Here is a 16,890-nt window from a genome sequence, read left to right as displayed (position 1 = left end):
AGATAGCTTTGTTGTGGTGTTGGGGGACCAGGGCCTGTCTGGTAGATAGCTTTGTTATGGTGTTGTGGTGTTGGGGGACCAGGACCTGTCTGGTAGATAGCTTTGTTATGGTGTTGTGGTGTTGGGGGATCAGGCCCTGTCTGGTAGATAGCTTTGTTGTGGTGTTGGGGGATCAGGCCCTGTCTGGTAGATAGCTTTGTTGTGGTGTTGGGGGACCAGGCCCTGTCTGGTAGATATCTTGAGTTGTGGCGTTGGGGGACCAGGGCCTGTCTGGTAGATAGCTTTGTTGTGGTGTTGGGGGACCAGGCCCTGTCTGGTAGATATCTTGAGTTGTGGCGTTGGGGGACCAGGGCCTGTCTGGTAGATCGCTTTGTTGTGGTGTTGGGGGATCAGGCCCTGTCTGGTAGATAATATGTGTTGTGGTGTTGGGGGACCAGGGCCTGTCTGGTAGATCGCTTTGTTGTGGTGTTGGGGGATCAGGCCCTGTCTGGTAGATAATATGTGTTGTGGTGTTGGGGGACCAGGCCCTGTCTGGTAGATAGCTTTGTTGTGGTGTTGGGGGACCAGGCCCTGTCTGGTAGATAGCTTTGTTGTGGTGTTGGGTGATCAGGCCCTGTCTGGTAGATAGCTTTGTTGTGGTGTTGGGGGATCAGGCCTGTCTGGTAGGTATCTTTGTTGTGGTGTTGGGTGATCAGGCCCTGTCTGGTGGATATATTGTGTTCTAAACCTTCAAGCTGCATACTGGAACTTATTCCTGGCGGCAGGGTAGCCTAGTGGTTAGAGCGTTGGACTAGTAACCGGAAGGTTGCGAGTTCAAACCCCTGAGCTGACAAGGTCGTTCATCTGTCGTTCTGCCCCTGAACAGGCAGTTAACCCACTGTTCCTAGGCCGTCATTGAAAATAAGAATATGTTCTTAACTGACTTGCCTAGTTAAATAAATGTAAAATAAAATAAAAAAAGTGGCAGTAATAAAGCCTCTCTTGAAAAAGCCAAACCTTGACCCAGAAAATATAAACAACTATCGGCCTATATCGAATCTTCCATTCCTCTCAAACATTTTAGAAAAGGCTGTTGCGCAGCAACTCACTGCCTTCCTGAAGACAAACAATGTATACGGAATGCTTCAGTCTGGTTTTAGACCCCATCATAGCACTGAGACTGCACTTGTGAAGGTGGTAAATTACCTTTTAATGGCATCAGACCGAGGCTCTGCATCTGTCCTCGTGCTCCTAGACCCTAGTGCTGCTTTTGATACCATCAATCACCACATTCTTTTGGAGAGATTGGAAACCCAAATTGGTCTACCTGGACAAGTTCTGGCCTGGTTTAGATATTATCTGTCGGAAAGATATCAGTTTGTCTCTGTGAATGGTTTGTCCTCTGACAAATCAACTGTAAATGTCGGTGTTCCTCAAACTATTGTTTTCACTATATATTTTACCTCTTGGGGATGTCATTCGAAAACATAATGTTAACTTTCACTGCTATGCTGATGACACACAAGCTGTACATTTCAATGAAACATGGTGAAGCACCAAAATTGCCGTCGCTAGAAGCATGTGTTTCAGACATAAGGAAGTGGATGGCTGCAAACTTTCTACTTTTAAACTCGGACAAAACAGAGATGCTTGTTCTAGGTCCCAAGAAACAAAGAGATCTTCTGTTGAATCTGACAATTAATCTTAATGGTTGTACAGTCGTCTCAAATAAAACTGTGAAGGACCTCGGCGTTACTCTGGACCCTGATCTCTCTTTTGAAGAACATATCAAGACCATTTCAAGGACAGCTTTTTACCATCTACGTAACATTGCAAAAATAAGAAGCTTTCTGTCCAAAAATGATGCAGAAAAATGAATCCATGCTTTTGTCACTTCTAGATTAGACTACTGCAATGCTCTACTTTCCGGCTACTCGGATAAAGCACGAAATAAACTACAGTTAGTGCTAAATACGGATGCTAGAATCCTGACTAGAACCCAAAAATTTGATCATATTACTCCAGTGCTAGCCTCCCTACACTGGCTTCCTGTCAAGGCATGGGCTGATTTCAAGGTTTTACTGCTAACCTACAAAGCATTACATGGGCTTGCTCCTACCTATCTCTCTGATTTGGTCCTGCCGTACATACCTACACGTACGCTACGGTCACAAGACGCAAGCCTCCTAATTGTCCCTAGAATTTCTAAGCAAACAGCTGGAGGCAGGGCTTTCTCCTATAGAGCTCCATTTTTATGGAATGGTCTGCCTACCCATATGAGAGACATAAACTCGGGCTCAACCTTTAAGTCTTTACTGAAGACTCATCTCTTCAGTGGGTCATATGATTGAGTGTAGTCTGGCCCAGGAGTGAGAAGATGAACGGAAAGGCTCTGGAGCAACGAACCGCCTTTGCTGTCTCTGCCTGGCCAGTTCCCCTCTTTCCACTGGGATTCTCTGCCTCTAACCCTATTACAGGGGCTGAGTCACTGGCTTACTAGGGCTCTTTCATACTGTCCCTAGGAGGGGTGCGTCACTTGAGTGGGTTGAGTCACTGATGTGATCTTCCTGTCTGGGTTGGCTTCCCCCCTTGGGTTGTGCCGTGGCGGAGAACTTTGTGGGCTATACTCGGCCTTGTCTCAGGATGGTAAGTTGGTGATTGAAGATATCCCTCTAGTGGTGTGGGGGCTGTGCTTTGGCAAAGTGGGTGGGGTTATATCCTCCCTGTTTGGCCCTGTCCGGGGGTGTCCTCGGATGGAGCCACAGTGTCTCCTGACCCCTCCTGTCTCAGCCTCCAGTATTTATGCTGCAGTAGTTTATGTGTCGGGGGCTAGGGTCAGTTTGTTATATCTGGAGTACTTCTCCTGTCCTATCCGGTGTCCTGTGTGAATTTAAGTATGCTCTCTCTAATTCTCTCTTTTTCTCTTTCTTTCTCTCTCTCGGAGGACCTGAGCCCTAGGACCATGCCTCAGGACTACCTGACATGATGACTCCTTGCTGTCCCCAGTCCACCTGGCCGTGCTGCTGCAGTTTCAGCTGTTCTGCCTGTGATTATTATAGTTTGACCATGCTGGTCATTTATGAACATTTGAACATCTTGGCCATGTTCTGGTACAATCTCCACCCGGCACAGCCAGAAGAGGACTGGCCACCCCACATAGCCTGGTTCCTCTCTAGGTTTCTTCCTAGGTTTTGGCCTTTCTAGGGAGTTTTTCCTAGCCACCGTGCTTCTACACCTACATTGCTTGCTGTTTGGGGTTTTAGGCTGGGTTTCTGTACAGCACTTTCAGATATATAAATACATTTGATTTGATTTGATTTGTTTTAGTGTTGGGGGATCAGGCCCTGTCTGGTAGGTATATGTTTTGTGGTGTTGGGTGATCAGGCCCTGTCTGGTAGGTATATGTTTTGTGGTGTTGGGTGATCAGGCCCTGTCTGGTGGATATATTGTGTTGTGGTGTTGTGGTGTTGGGTGATCAGGCCTGTCTGGTAGGTATCTTTGTTGTGGTGTTGGGGGATCAGGCCATGTCTGGTAGATAGCTTTGTTGTAGTGTTGGGGGACCAGGGCCTGTCTGGTAGATAGCTTTGCTGTGGTGTTGGGGGATCAGGCCCTGTCTGGTAGATAGCTTTGTTGTGGTGTTTGTTGATCAGGCCTTGTCTGGTGGATATCTTGTGTTATGATGTTCTGGGATCAGGCCTTGTCTGGTGGATATCTTGTGTTATGGTGTTCTGGGGTCAGGCCCTGTCAAGTAGATAGCTTTGTTGTGGTGTTAGGGGATCAGGCCTTGTCTGGTGGATATCTTGTGTTGTGGTGTTGTGAGATTGGGCCGTGCTCTGGAATGAGGCTAATGCTGTCACCATGGTGATGGATGGAGATGCATTGAGTCCAGGCCCTGCTCTGGTAGATGTTAGTCAGGCAATGGGCTCTGACCACCAAGATTTGAAAGGATGCAACGTGTCTAGAAAAACAGACAGAGATGAACACGATCCCTCTGCTGCTTCTCTGAATTGGCAACAAGATAACAGCTGTCTATCTGTCGGTCTCTAGCCCTGAAAACACATTTCAATGTTTGACGTTGATGTGACATTAAGCAGGTATCTAAAAAGTGAAACAGACAGAATAACCTTCAGCAAATTATGGTTTTAAGTGAAACTCAGCTTTCTTTGGCAATATCTTCTCCAAACCAACTTTCGGTACACTGCTGTCGTGTGTGTGTGTCTGTGTGTCCTACCTCTCTTTGTGAGCTGGATGTTGGCCTGACGTCTGCCGTTGCCATTCTCCACAAAGCAGGAGTAGTTCCCCAGATCAGCCTCTTCCACCGAGTCAATGGTCAGGGTGATCGACACCTCCTGCTCTCCCAGGTGCTCCCGGATAAGTCTGCAGAGAAGACAATAGAAGAGGAGAAGCGAATAAGAGAGGAGAGAAGCAGAGAGGAGAGGAGAACGTAGAGAAGAGGGGAGAAGAGAGAAGAGGAGAGGAGAAGAGAGAAGAGAGGATAGGAGAAGAGAGAAGGGAGAAGAGAGGAGGGAGAACAGAGAAGAGAAAGTCTCTGTTTTGATTCTGTCTGTGATTGATTGACAATTACCAAGCATTATCCCCCTCACTATGACTTGATTACCCAGGAGGGCTGGCTTGGGGGTTAGATTAGCGAGGATGCTAATTACACTGGAGACGTGACTTGACATGAATTGGCCTTGATACAGATTGTGGACAGAATAGCAGTAAAAGCATCACCACAAGTGATGGTACACTTTACAAACCATAGATGACCGTAATACCACAAAGACAGCATACATTAAAAACTTGAAGTGGTTAGTCATCATTTCTACAGACTTTACAGTCATTTCATTGAAAGTCAACAGCATTGTTACAGCTCCCACAGTGTTTTAAGATAACTAGATAAATAATGAGGTTGAAAAATTAGCTTTTTATAGCGGCATGCTGCTATGGAAACGGAGGAACGGGCAGAGAAAAACAATATGAGTTAAAAAGTAAAGGAATCTCTCCTGCTAGGCACACACAGAGCAGGCGGAACAAATGGAAAAATAATGATCTCTATTCTTTAGTGTTTACAGATATCGGCCGCCATTCTGTCTCTTTTATGACACTGAGCCTAATAATGCGAAAAGACAACTGTACGAATGTCACTTGCTGTTGTTCTCCTCCCCCTTGGGGACACTTGAATGTGGTTCAGAACAATCAATCCCATTTCTCCTCTTCTGCATGTCGGGGAAGGATGGGGGAAGTACATCAGGTCAATTACACAGTGCAGTACAGATGGTGGAAGTGGAAGGCAGACTGACATGGGGAATCTAGTATTTACAGTTGTGGTAATGCTCTTAGCTTTCCAACACCCAACTGCTTCTAACTGAGGCACCATGAAGGATCCATGAAGGAGATAAGGTGGCAAGACCTGTTGGAGTAGGGGAGGAGAAGGTGGAGGAGGGTGTGGGGGAGAGGTGGAGGAAGGGGAGAGGAGGAGGTGAGGAGGTTGGTGGGAGGAGGTTGATGGGAGGAGTGGGAGGAAGTGGAGAGGAGGTGGAGGAGGGGAGAGGAAGAGGTGTCAGGAGGGGGAGAGGAAGAGGTGGAGGAAGGGGGAGGAGGAGGTGCGAAGGGGGAGGAGGTTGGTGGAAGGAGGGGGAGGAGGTGGAGGTGGAGAGGAGGTAGAGGAGAGGAGAGGAGGAGGTGGGAGGAGGAAATGGCAGAAGGCGTTGGAAGAAGTGGAGAGGAGGTGGGAGTAGGGAGGATGAAGGCGGGAGGCGTTTGTTAGGGAGACAGAGGAGGGACAATGAAGTTCAACAGACTATATAGTAGACTAGATACAGAGGCTGACGTGGAGACGTTCAACAGACTATATAGTAGACTAGATACAGAGACTGACGTGGAGACGTTCAACAGACTATATAGTAGACTAGATACAGAGACTGACGTGGAGACGTTCAACAGACTATACAGTAGACTAGATACAGAGGCTGACGTGGAGACGTTCAACAGACTATATAGTAGACTAGATACAGAGACTGACGTGGAGACGTTGTACAGTCGTCTCAAATAAAACTGTGAAGGACCTCGGCGTTACTCTGGACCCTGATCTCTCTTTTGAAGAACATATCAAGACCATTTCAAGGACAGCTTTTTTCCATCTACGTAACATTGCAAAAATCAGAAACTTTCTGTCCAAAAATGATGCAGAAAAATGAATCCATGCTTTTGTAACCCTATTACAGGGGCTGAGTCACTGGCTTACTAGGGCTCTTTCATACCGTGCAGGGGTGCATCACCTGAGTGGGTTGAGGCACTGATGTGATCATCCTGTCTGGGTTGGCGCCCCCCCCCCCCCCCCCCCCTTGGGTTGTGCCATGGCGGTGGTTGAAGATATCCCTCAGGTGGTGTGGGGGCTGTGCTTTGGCAAAGTGGGTGGGGTTATATCCTTCCTATTTGTCCCTGTCCGGGGGTGTCCTCGGATGGGGCCACAGTGTCTCCTGACCCCTCCTGTCTCAGCCTCCAGTATTTATGCTGCAGTAGTTTATGTGTCGGGGGGCTGGGGTCAGTTTGTTATATCTGGAGTACCTCTCCTCTCCTATTCGGTTGTCCTGTGTGAATTTAAGTGTGCTCTCTCTAATTCTCTCTTTCTCTCTTTCTTTCACTCTCTCGGAGGACCTGAGCCCTAGGACCATGCCTCAGGACTACCTGACATGATGACTCCTTGCTGTCCCTAGTCCACCTGGCCGTGCTGCTGCAGTTTTCAACGGTTCTTTCAACTGTTCTTTCAACTGTTCTGCCTTATTACAGATTTTTTCGATTGCTAAACGACAGTGGGCACAACTGGAGTCACATGTGTAAAACTCTAACTACAGTCTGCACTACCAACAGTCACCTGAGCTAAACAGTTCACATCACCTGCAAAACTCCAAGCAACACAACTCTTAACACATGGCTCAAAACACGCTCAGTGCAGCCAAACACTATGCACAACCCTCACTGAGATAACACACACTGTCACTCAGAACACACTGAGAGTAAAAACACTATGCACAACCCTCACTGAGATAACACACTGTCACTCAGAACACACTGAGAGTAAAAACACTATGCACAACCCTCACTGAGATAACACACTGTCACTCAGAACACACTGAGAGTAAAAACACTATGCACAACCCTCACTGAGATAACACACACTGTCACTCAGAACACACTGAGAGTAAAAACACTATGCACAACCCTCACTGAGATAACACACTGTCACTCAGAACACACTGAGAGTAAAAACACTATGCACAACCCTCACTGAGATAACACACTGTCACTCAGAACACACTGAGAGTAAAAACACTATGCACAACCCTCACTGAGATAACACACTGTCACTCAGAACACACTGAGAGTAAAAACACTATGCACAACCCTCACTGAGATAACACACACTGTCACTCAGAACACACTGAGAGTAAAAACACTATGCACAACCCTCACTGAGATAACACACACTGTCACTCAGAACACACTGAGAGTAAAAACACTATGCACAACCCTCACTGAGATAACACACTGTCACTCAGAACACACTGAGAGTAAAAACACATCAAACACCAATACAGAAAATACTACCTTTTCATCTTTACAGTTTGAACCATTTCAGTGACTTCATACAAAGTCATATTTTCTTCAAAGAAAAGAGTGACATTCTTTCACATGATTTATTACATTTTTTAGAACATAAATTCTTTAAGGTAAATGAAAATGAACAGTTTGCTTCAATAGTCTGTAGTAATTTACGGAATTACAGTAATGAGAAAAAAAAGGTAGAAACTAAAAGTACATACTGTAATTCAAACAAATAATTGAGGGGCTAATCCTGCCTCTCTCTAGCATCAGGCCACAGGTTTTCTTCAACATCACATCTAATGTTTTCTCTTGCCATGCACCTGGGGAAGAACCTTCTGGAGTGCCTTATCCATCCCTGGCAGTCCTCTGGACTCGTGTCCTCACATCCGGGACGCATGGCTTCCAAAAGAGACATTTGGTCATGTGGGTGGTGACCAAACACTTTCCACCTCCAGGCAGAGAAAAACTCCTCTATTGGGTTGAGGAAGGGTGAATATGCAGGCAGGTACAAAACCATAAATCTGTGATGTGCTGCAAACCAATCTGTGACAGCTGCAGAGTGGTGAAAAGCAACGTTATCGCAAACTATGACAAAAACTTGGGGGTTTCTTACTGGCTCCCCCTGTTCTGCTGGCACTAGCTGAGCATAGAGCTGTTCTAGGAAAGCTATAAGCCTTTCTGTGTTGTATGGGCCAATGAGTGGTGTGTTGAGAAGCAAACCATCATTGGCCATTGCAGCACACATGGTGATATTTCCCCCCCTTTGGCCTGGAACCTCCACAGTGGCCCTTTGACCTATAACATTCCTTCCTCTGCGCCGTGTTTTGGCAAGGTTAAATCTAGCTTCATTGATAAATATAAATGAATGTGGTCTTTCCAGTGCTTCCACCTCCATTACTCTCTGAAAAACAGTAAGTGCACAGTTTTACTGTAGAAATGCTAGTGTTTTTTTTTACTGTAAATATTTTGTATAGCTGTGTACGTAACCTCAGACGTCTTACCTGGACATATTGGTATCTTTGCTCTTTTACCCGTTCACTGTTTCTCTCGAACGGTACAGTGTATAACTGTTTCATTGTAACTTGGTGTTTCTTTAGGACTCGAGCAATAGTTGTTGTGCTGACAGAATTAACAATTTCAAATATATCATTATCAGCCAGCACTCTATCTTGAATCTCCCGCAGTTTTATTGCATTGTTGACAACAACCATGTCAACAATAGCATTTTCCTGCGCATCTGAAAATATTTTCCCTCTTCCCCCTGTTGGGGGCAGCCTTTGGGTCCTGTTGTAAAAATATATTTTACAGTCAAACTTACTGTAATATATATCTGTGTAAATATTCTATAATTGCAATACAAAATAGATTCCTGTAATGTTTTCATTTACTGTAAGGATGTAACTCTCACCTGTTTGCATGATGGAAAATTCGCATTACAGATGCCACTGTGGATCTTTGCAGATTGGGTTGCACCCTCAACCCTGCCTCTCTCAATGAGAGACCATGGTTCACGACATGGTCTATAAGTGTAGCCCTTATTTCATCTGAAATAACAGCTCTTTGTCTTCTTTGTCTTCCTCCACGCATCCGCCCTCAACCCCGCCACCCTTCTCCCTCCATGAACCCATCTTCCTTGTTCCATTTCCAAAATGAGTCTTTCTGAGCTCTACCTATATATACTGTAATATGTGTGTGTGTTCACTAACAAGTCTAAAACAAGACACCTGCTTAGCCTTTCAGCTGAAATTGCAATCAGCATTGTTTGAAAGGCACCAGGCTGAAATCTATTCTGTTTTGAATGTGTGGTTCACAGTTTTGACAGCAGTGTGTTAGCATTTGAACAAAGTGCTGTAAATCCACAGTGTTGTGCAGGTTGTGGTTAAAGTCATGGGATAAGTGTGTAGAGTTTTGAAAACTGTGTTCAAGCAATGAAAAACGAACTAGAGTTTGGTCCACATGAACTGCTGCTGTGCAGACTGTAGTTAGAGTTTTGCACATGTGACTCCAGTTGTGTCCACTGTCGTTTAGCAATCGAAAAAAACTGTATTATTGGACCATGCTGGTCATTTATGAACATTTGAACATCTTGGCCATGTTCTGTAATAATCTCCACCCGGCACAGCCAGAAGAGGACTGGCCACCCCACATAGCCTGGTTCCTCTCTAGGTTTCTTCCTAGGTTCTGGCCTTTCTAGGGAGTTTTTCCTAGCCACCGTGCTTCTACACCTGCATTGCTTGCTGTTTGGGGTTTTACGCTGGGTTTCTGTACAGCACTTTGAGAAATCAGCTGATGTAAGAAGGGCTTTATAAATGCATTTGATTTGATTTGTTGTAGTGTTGGGAGATCAGGCCCTGTCTGGTGGATATATTGTGTTGTGGTGTTGTGGTGTTGGGTGATCAGGCCCTGTCGGGTAGGTAGAAAAGCATTGGAAATCATAATGGGTCAGATCTGTCTCTGTAGAAAAGCATTGGGAATCATCATGGGTCAGATCTGTTTCTGTAGAAAAGCATTAGGAATCATCATTGGTCAGATCTGTCTCCATCCCTCACCACCATAGTCTGTCTGTCTGTCTGTCTGTCTGTGTGTGTGTGTCTGTGTGTGTGTGTGTGTGTGTATCTGTGTGTGTGTGTGTGTGTGTGTGAAGCTGAAGGAGGAGGCTAGATGAAAGGGTCCTTGATGTTCTCTGCAGTGAGAAGCCAGTGTGATCACACAACACCAGAGAGGAGAGCGGAAACATTGTAGGCCCCCAACACACACGCACACTAGATGTTTGATGAGGCTGAGAAGGCCTGACAAATCCCCCACTGATGTGCCAGTGTATATACATCAAGCCTTAATGAGAGGCATAATGGGGGATAGAGGAAAGAGGAGAGAGAGGAGAGGAGAGGAGAGGAGAGAGAGAGAGAGAGAGAGAGAGAGAGAGAGAGAGAGAGAGAGGAGGAGAGGAGAGAGGGAGAGAGGGAGAGAGAGAGAGAGAGAGAGAGAGGAGAGAGAGAGAGAGAGAGAGAGAGAGAGAGAGAGAGAGAGAGAGAGAGAGATAGAGAGAGAGAGAGAGAGAGAGAGGAGAGAGGGAGGAGAAACAGGAGAGGAGAGGAGAGAGGAGCGGAGAGGAGAGGGGAAAGGAGAGGAGAGAGAGAGAGAGAGAGGTAGAGGAGAGGAGAGAGAGAGGAGATTAGAGAGAGGAGAGGCAGCAGCATGTGAGTGAAGGAGAAGGAGGGTTGGTTGGATCAACCGTGAGAGCTCTCCAATCCCTGTGATTGACAGGTACCTAGGGACAGCCCCTCCTCATTTAATGCTCCTTCACATGTCAGCGTAGTATAGAGACGATTACGCTAGAGAGCCATCTCAGTGTGTGTGTGTGTGTGTGTGTGTGTGTGTGTGTGTGTGTGTGTGTGTGTGTGTGTGTGTGTGTGTGTGTGTGTGTGTGTGTTTGTTTGACAAGAATCCTCTGAATTCCTCCTGAGACTCTGATACAATACTGTATTAAAGTTTGAAGGTGAGAGAGAGGTTATGACAATGTCATCCAAGATTAGGGGTGTTACATCACTTGGTTGCTTTCCCACAGGGTCTCCTTCCATGTGTGCAAGGGCTCTTCAGACCCAATGTAGATGGAGACCACATCTCTTGAAGACTAGGAAGCAATCTTAAATTATCTTTAATGTAATGTGTATGTAAAATATCTCTGTCGTGAAACATTGTGCCAAATGCCCCATCTCTCGTATTACTGGATTCTCCATTTCAAAGCCAATAGCAGATGAAATTGTGGATTTCAAGTGGGATGATGAATATGGAGACAACATCTAGTACACATGCCCAATCATAACCCTAACCCACATCATAACCCTAACCCACATCATAACTCAAACCAGCATCATAACCCTAACCAGCACCATAACCCTAACCTGCATCATAACCTTAAACCCGCACCGTAACCCTAACCCGGATCATAACCGTAACCCGGATCATAACCCTAACCTGCATCATAACCTTAAACCCGCACCATAACCCTAACCCGCATCATAACCCTAACCCGGATCATAACCCTAACCCTAACCCGCACCATAACCCTAACCCACATCATAACCCTAACCCGCACCATAACCCTAACCCGCACCATAACCCTAACCCGTATCATAACCCTAACCCGCACCATAACCCGTATCATAACTCTAACCCACACCATAACCCGTATCATAACCCTAACCTGCATCATAACCTCAACCCACATCATAACCCTAACCCACAACATAACCCTAACTCACACCATAACCCTAACCCACATCATAACCCTAACCCACAACATAACCCTAGCTCACATCATAACCCTAACCCACATCATAACCCTAACCCGCACCATAACCCTAACCCACATCATAACCCTAACCCGCACCATAACCCTAACCCACATCATAACCCTAACCCGCACCATAACCCTAACCCGGATCATAACCCTAACCCGTATCATAACCAGTACCATAACCCTAACCCACATCATAACCCTAACCCACAACATAACGCTAACCCACATCATAACTCTAACCCGCACCATAACTCTAACCCGCACCATAACCCTAACCCACACCATAACCCGTATCATAACTCTAACCCGCACCATAACCCTAACCCACACCATAACCCGTATCATAACTCTAACCCGCACCACAACCCCAACCCGCAACATAACCCATATCATAACTCTAACCCGCACCATAACCCTAACCCGCACCATAAACCATATCATAACTCTAACCCGCACCATAACTCTAACCCGCACCATAACCCGTATCATAACTCTAACCCGCACCATAACCCTAACCCGCACCATAACCCATATCATAACTCTAACCCGCACCATAACTCTAACCCGCAACATAACCCGTATCATAACTCTAACCCGCACCATAACCCTAACCTACACCATAACCCATATCATAACTCTAACCCGTACCATAACCCTAACCTACACCATAACCCGTATCATAACTCTAACCCGCAACATAACCCGTATCATAACTCTAACCCGCACCATAACCCGTATCATAACTCTAACCCACACCATAACCCTAACCCGCACCATAACCCTAACCCACACCATAACTCTAACCTGCACCATAACCTTAACCCGCACCATAACCCGTATCATAACTCTAACCCGCACCATAACCCTAACCCGCACCATAACTCTGACCCGCACCATAACCCTAACCCGCACCATAACCCGTATCATAACTCTAACCCGCACCATAACCCGTATCATAACTCTAACCCGCACCATAACCCTAACCCGCACCATAACCCGTATCATAACTCTAACCCGCACCATAACCCTAACCCGCACCATAACCCGTATCATAACTCTAACCCGCACCATAACCCTAACCCACACCATAACCCATATCATAACTCTAACCCACACCATAACTCTAACCCGCACCATAACCCGTATCATAACTCTAACCCGCACCATAACCCTAACCTACACCATAACCCATATCATAACTCTAACCCGCACCATAACCCTAACCCACACCATAACCCGTATCATAACTCTAACCCGCACCATAACCCTAACCCGCACCATAACCCGTATCATAACCCTAACCCACATCATAACCCAAGCCACATCCCTAGCACTCTGGCAGAGCTCCAGCAAAGGACTAATGTATTTATATTGAGAGATACCTGGAGAAAATCCAACAAGCTCTCACAGTCTCAAATCAGAATTAGACGTTCATCCATGTTTCTGAAATGTGAAATTTTGAACTGTTCCAAACATCAAATTCCGAAGTGTTTAAGGTTACGTTTAGGCATTAACTCTGAATGGTTAAGGTTAGGGTTAAGGTTTGGGAATTATGTGATTATATGAATTCATATACCAGTATAGGATATTAGCCCACACAGCCTACAAGATGTCCATTCATTGTTTCACATTTAGTTTTGTTTCAGTAAAATGCTAGGCTGCTGTTCAATAGGTGCAAGCCTTTCTAAATGCTCACGAGAAGCGTAATTGCTCAATACATTTTCAAGAGAAAAAAGACAACTGTACAGCGCATTTGAGATATTTGCGGGTTAGAGTTGGGTGTGGGCCTCAGATGTTCACTTTATCACAAATAGTCAGGCGGTTGCGGATGGGTTATCATCAATTGCAGGTGGGTGGGGGTGAACAAACAGCTGACCAGCGCATCACTAGCTTACGGCCATCCGCATCACTAGCTTACGGCCATCCGCATCACTAGCTTACGACCATCTGCATCACTAGCTTACGGCCATCCGCCTCACTAGCTTACGGCCATCCGCATCACTAGTTTACGGCCATCCGCATCCCCAGCTTACGGCCATCCGCATCACTAGCTTACGGCCATCCGCATCACTAGCTTACGGCCATCCGCATCACTAGCTTACGACCATCCGCATCACTAGCTTACGACCATCAGCATCACCAGCTTACGGCCATCCGCATCACTAGTTTACGGCCATCCGCATCACTAGTTTACGGCCATCCGCATCACCAGCTTATGGCCATCCGCATCGCCAGTTTACGGCCATCCTCATTACTAGCTTACGGCCATCCGCATCAGTAGCTTACGGCCATCCGCATCACTAGCTTACGGTGCACCGGGGCTTCCCCCTCCTCTTTGTATTCTGGTTAGTGCCATTTTGCACTTTTCTGTGAAGGGAGTAATTCATAGCATTGTACGTGATCTTCAGTTTCTTGGCAATTATTCGCATGGAATAACCTTCATTTCTCAGAACAAGAATAGACTGACGAGTTTCAGAAGAAAGGACTTTGTTTCTGGCCATTTTGAACCTGTAATCAAACCCACAAATGCTGATGCTCCAGATACTCAACTAGTCTAAAGAAGGCCAGTTTTATTACTTCTTTAATCAGAACAACAATTTTCAGCTGTGCTAACATAATTGCAAAAGGATTTTCTAATGATAAATTAGAAAGCCTTTTAAAATGATAAACTTGGATTAGCTAACACAACGTGCCATTGGAACACAGGAGTGATGGTTGCTGATAATGGGCCTCTGTACGCCTATGTAGATATTCCTTAAAAAATCTGCTGTTTCGAGCTACAATAGTCATTTACAACATTAACAATGTCTACATTGTATTTCTGATCAATTGTATGTTATTTTAATAGACAAAAAATGTGCGTTTCTAAGTGACCCCAAACTTTTGAACTTTTGAACAGTAGTTTATGTAAATTACTCGAATTTGGCTTTTTTTGTTAGGTCAATAAATTGCTTCATTACGGGCAACGAAACCTTTTGTTTCCATTCTAATTAATTATAGCAATAGTAACTCTTTAACTTCCCGCTCTCCCTCTCAAGCTGAACAGGACATCAGTAGGCCTAGTCCACTTGCACAGATATTGCATTTTTTTGGGACAAATTGACTGGCGTCCTGAAGTGCCACCGTACACAGCACAGTCATTGGGAACGCCTATCCAATGCAGTGTGTAATGCAGTGTAGCCTAGTTGTATATACAGCCTCCCAGCAGCAAAAAACTTGGGAAGGAAGTACATTTTCTTAGAAATATAACTTTTCCCTGCTGTCATGTTGGTATGAAGAGATTCAGGAGACAGGTGCAGGAATGCGTAATAGTTTTTTTTATTATACCCCAAATTACGCCGTAGCGTGTAAAGGCACGGGGACGAAGACCAAACAAACAAGTACATAAAACACAGGGTTGAAACCCAAACAAAAGAGAGAGGAATACCTTGAATAAAAAACACATGCACACAATGATTAACACACGGGACTAGACCCGTAATCATCTGCGTAATCCACAATGGCCCGAAAGCCCAAAACACACAGCACAGGTACACACACACACCAATGGACATTGTAACAAAAACCGACAGCACCATGATGAACAAAGGGCACATATACACAAATACAATCAGTGGGAATGGGGGCCAGGTGTGTGCAATGAAAGTTCCAGAGGGATCCGTGACACATGTGCTTCTCCGAACATGCTCTTAGTATAGCCTATATTATAGGCCAGCCTTTCTCAAACTTGTCAGTGCCAGGGACACCCGGGAGTTGTGAAGATGTTTTCAACAGCCAGTCTGCTGCGATATGTACATCTTGTTGCAGCAAGCATCAGCCTGGTGGTCCCATACCTGTTTGTGTTGTAGGCCTATAGCAAACTTCTAAAGTTGAGAATAGATGGCAGAATATGCCTCTATCCACTTTGTCTCTCCAGGTGCCCAGCTTTTTCTTGAAATCGGCAATATTATTGTTTGCTTGGAAAATGTCACCTGCATGGTTTTGGTTGAGCAGTAGACTCGTCCGTAGGCCTACAGATCCCGATACAATGGTCCCATCGTAATCCATGTCCTGTGATGTACTCGTTCAGAACACAGAATATTTCACCTGTAGTTTTATTCTGAGGAAACTCTCTGCAAGAAAGACATTCTTCATATATGTAGCTAATATATACAAGAAGCGGCATATGAAATGTCAGCCGTCTCATCTAATTGGATTACAAACCAATTTGATGTGCGGGCTCTGTCTAAAACCTCCATGTGATTCTATATCATCGGCCAGATCCTGGATTCTACGCATGACAGTGTCATTGGAACGTGGGATTTCACTGATCTTTGTAGCAGCAGATCAAACCTCTGGGCAAGCATCCACGACTGAGGGCATGACCAGCTTTTCAACTATAGTGAAAGGAGCCTGGCACTGGGAAATGTTATGAGAGAGGAAGTATGAAGCCTTCAGTCAACTCTCATTGTCTGTGAAATTATTGTGCAGCATTTTTGTTTGTTTGGTTTGAAATAAATAAATAATGGTCTGTTTCATCCTTGAGATGTGGAAGTTTTGCTTCTAAATGTCTGCTTATTTTCGATGGCTTCATAGCATATCGACTGAGGCAAGTCTGACATATCACACAGACTGGGTTTGGTGGGCAGCTGTTATTTGAAACAAATTCAGAGAGAGAGAGAGAGAGAGAGAGAGAGAGAGATGGGAGAGAGAGAGAGAGAGAGAGAGAGAGAGAGAGAGAGAGAGAGAGAGAGAGAGAGAGATGGGAGAGAGAGGGAGAGAGATGGGGGAGAGAGAGAGAGAGAGAGAGAGAGAGAGAGAGAGAGAGATGGGAGAGAGAGAGGGAGAGAGAGAGAGATGGGGGGAGAGAGAGAGAGAGAGAGAGAGAGAGAGAGAGAGAGAGAGAGAGAGAGATGGGAGAGAGAGAGAGAGAGAGAGAGAGAGAGAGAGAGAGAGAGAGATGGGAGAGAGAGAGGGAGAGAGAGAGAGATGGGGGAGAGAGAGAGAGAGAGAGAGAGAGAGAG

The 16,890-nt window shown here is 45.6% G+C and overlaps 1 protein-coding gene across 4 annotated transcripts in view; it reads right to left on the bottom strand.

Moving 5' to 3' along the window:
* Positions 1–16,890, bottom strand: part of LOC116374138 (interleukin-1 receptor accessory protein-like 1) — a 399,675-nt gene that overhangs the window by 40,150 nt on the left and 342,635 nt on the right. For all 4 annotated transcript variants that reach the window (XM_031823979.1, XM_031823977.1, XM_031823980.1 and 1 more), the window contains exon 8: positions 4,211–4,356. In XM_031823979.1, coding sequence (XP_031679839.1) covers positions 4,211–4,356 — 146 coding nt within the window. The remainder of the gene's footprint in view (positions 1–4,210; positions 4,357–16,890) is intronic.

The sequence above is a fragment of the Oncorhynchus kisutch genome, linkage group LG5, assembly GCF_002021735.2.
Source record: "Oncorhynchus kisutch isolate 150728-3 linkage group LG5, Okis_V2, whole genome shotgun sequence".
Taxonomy (NCBI): Eukaryota; Metazoa; Chordata; class Actinopteri; order Salmoniformes; family Salmonidae; genus Oncorhynchus; species Oncorhynchus kisutch.
The sequence above is the reverse complement of the archived record's forward strand: the minus strand, read 5'-3'. Positions and strand labels throughout refer to the sequence as shown.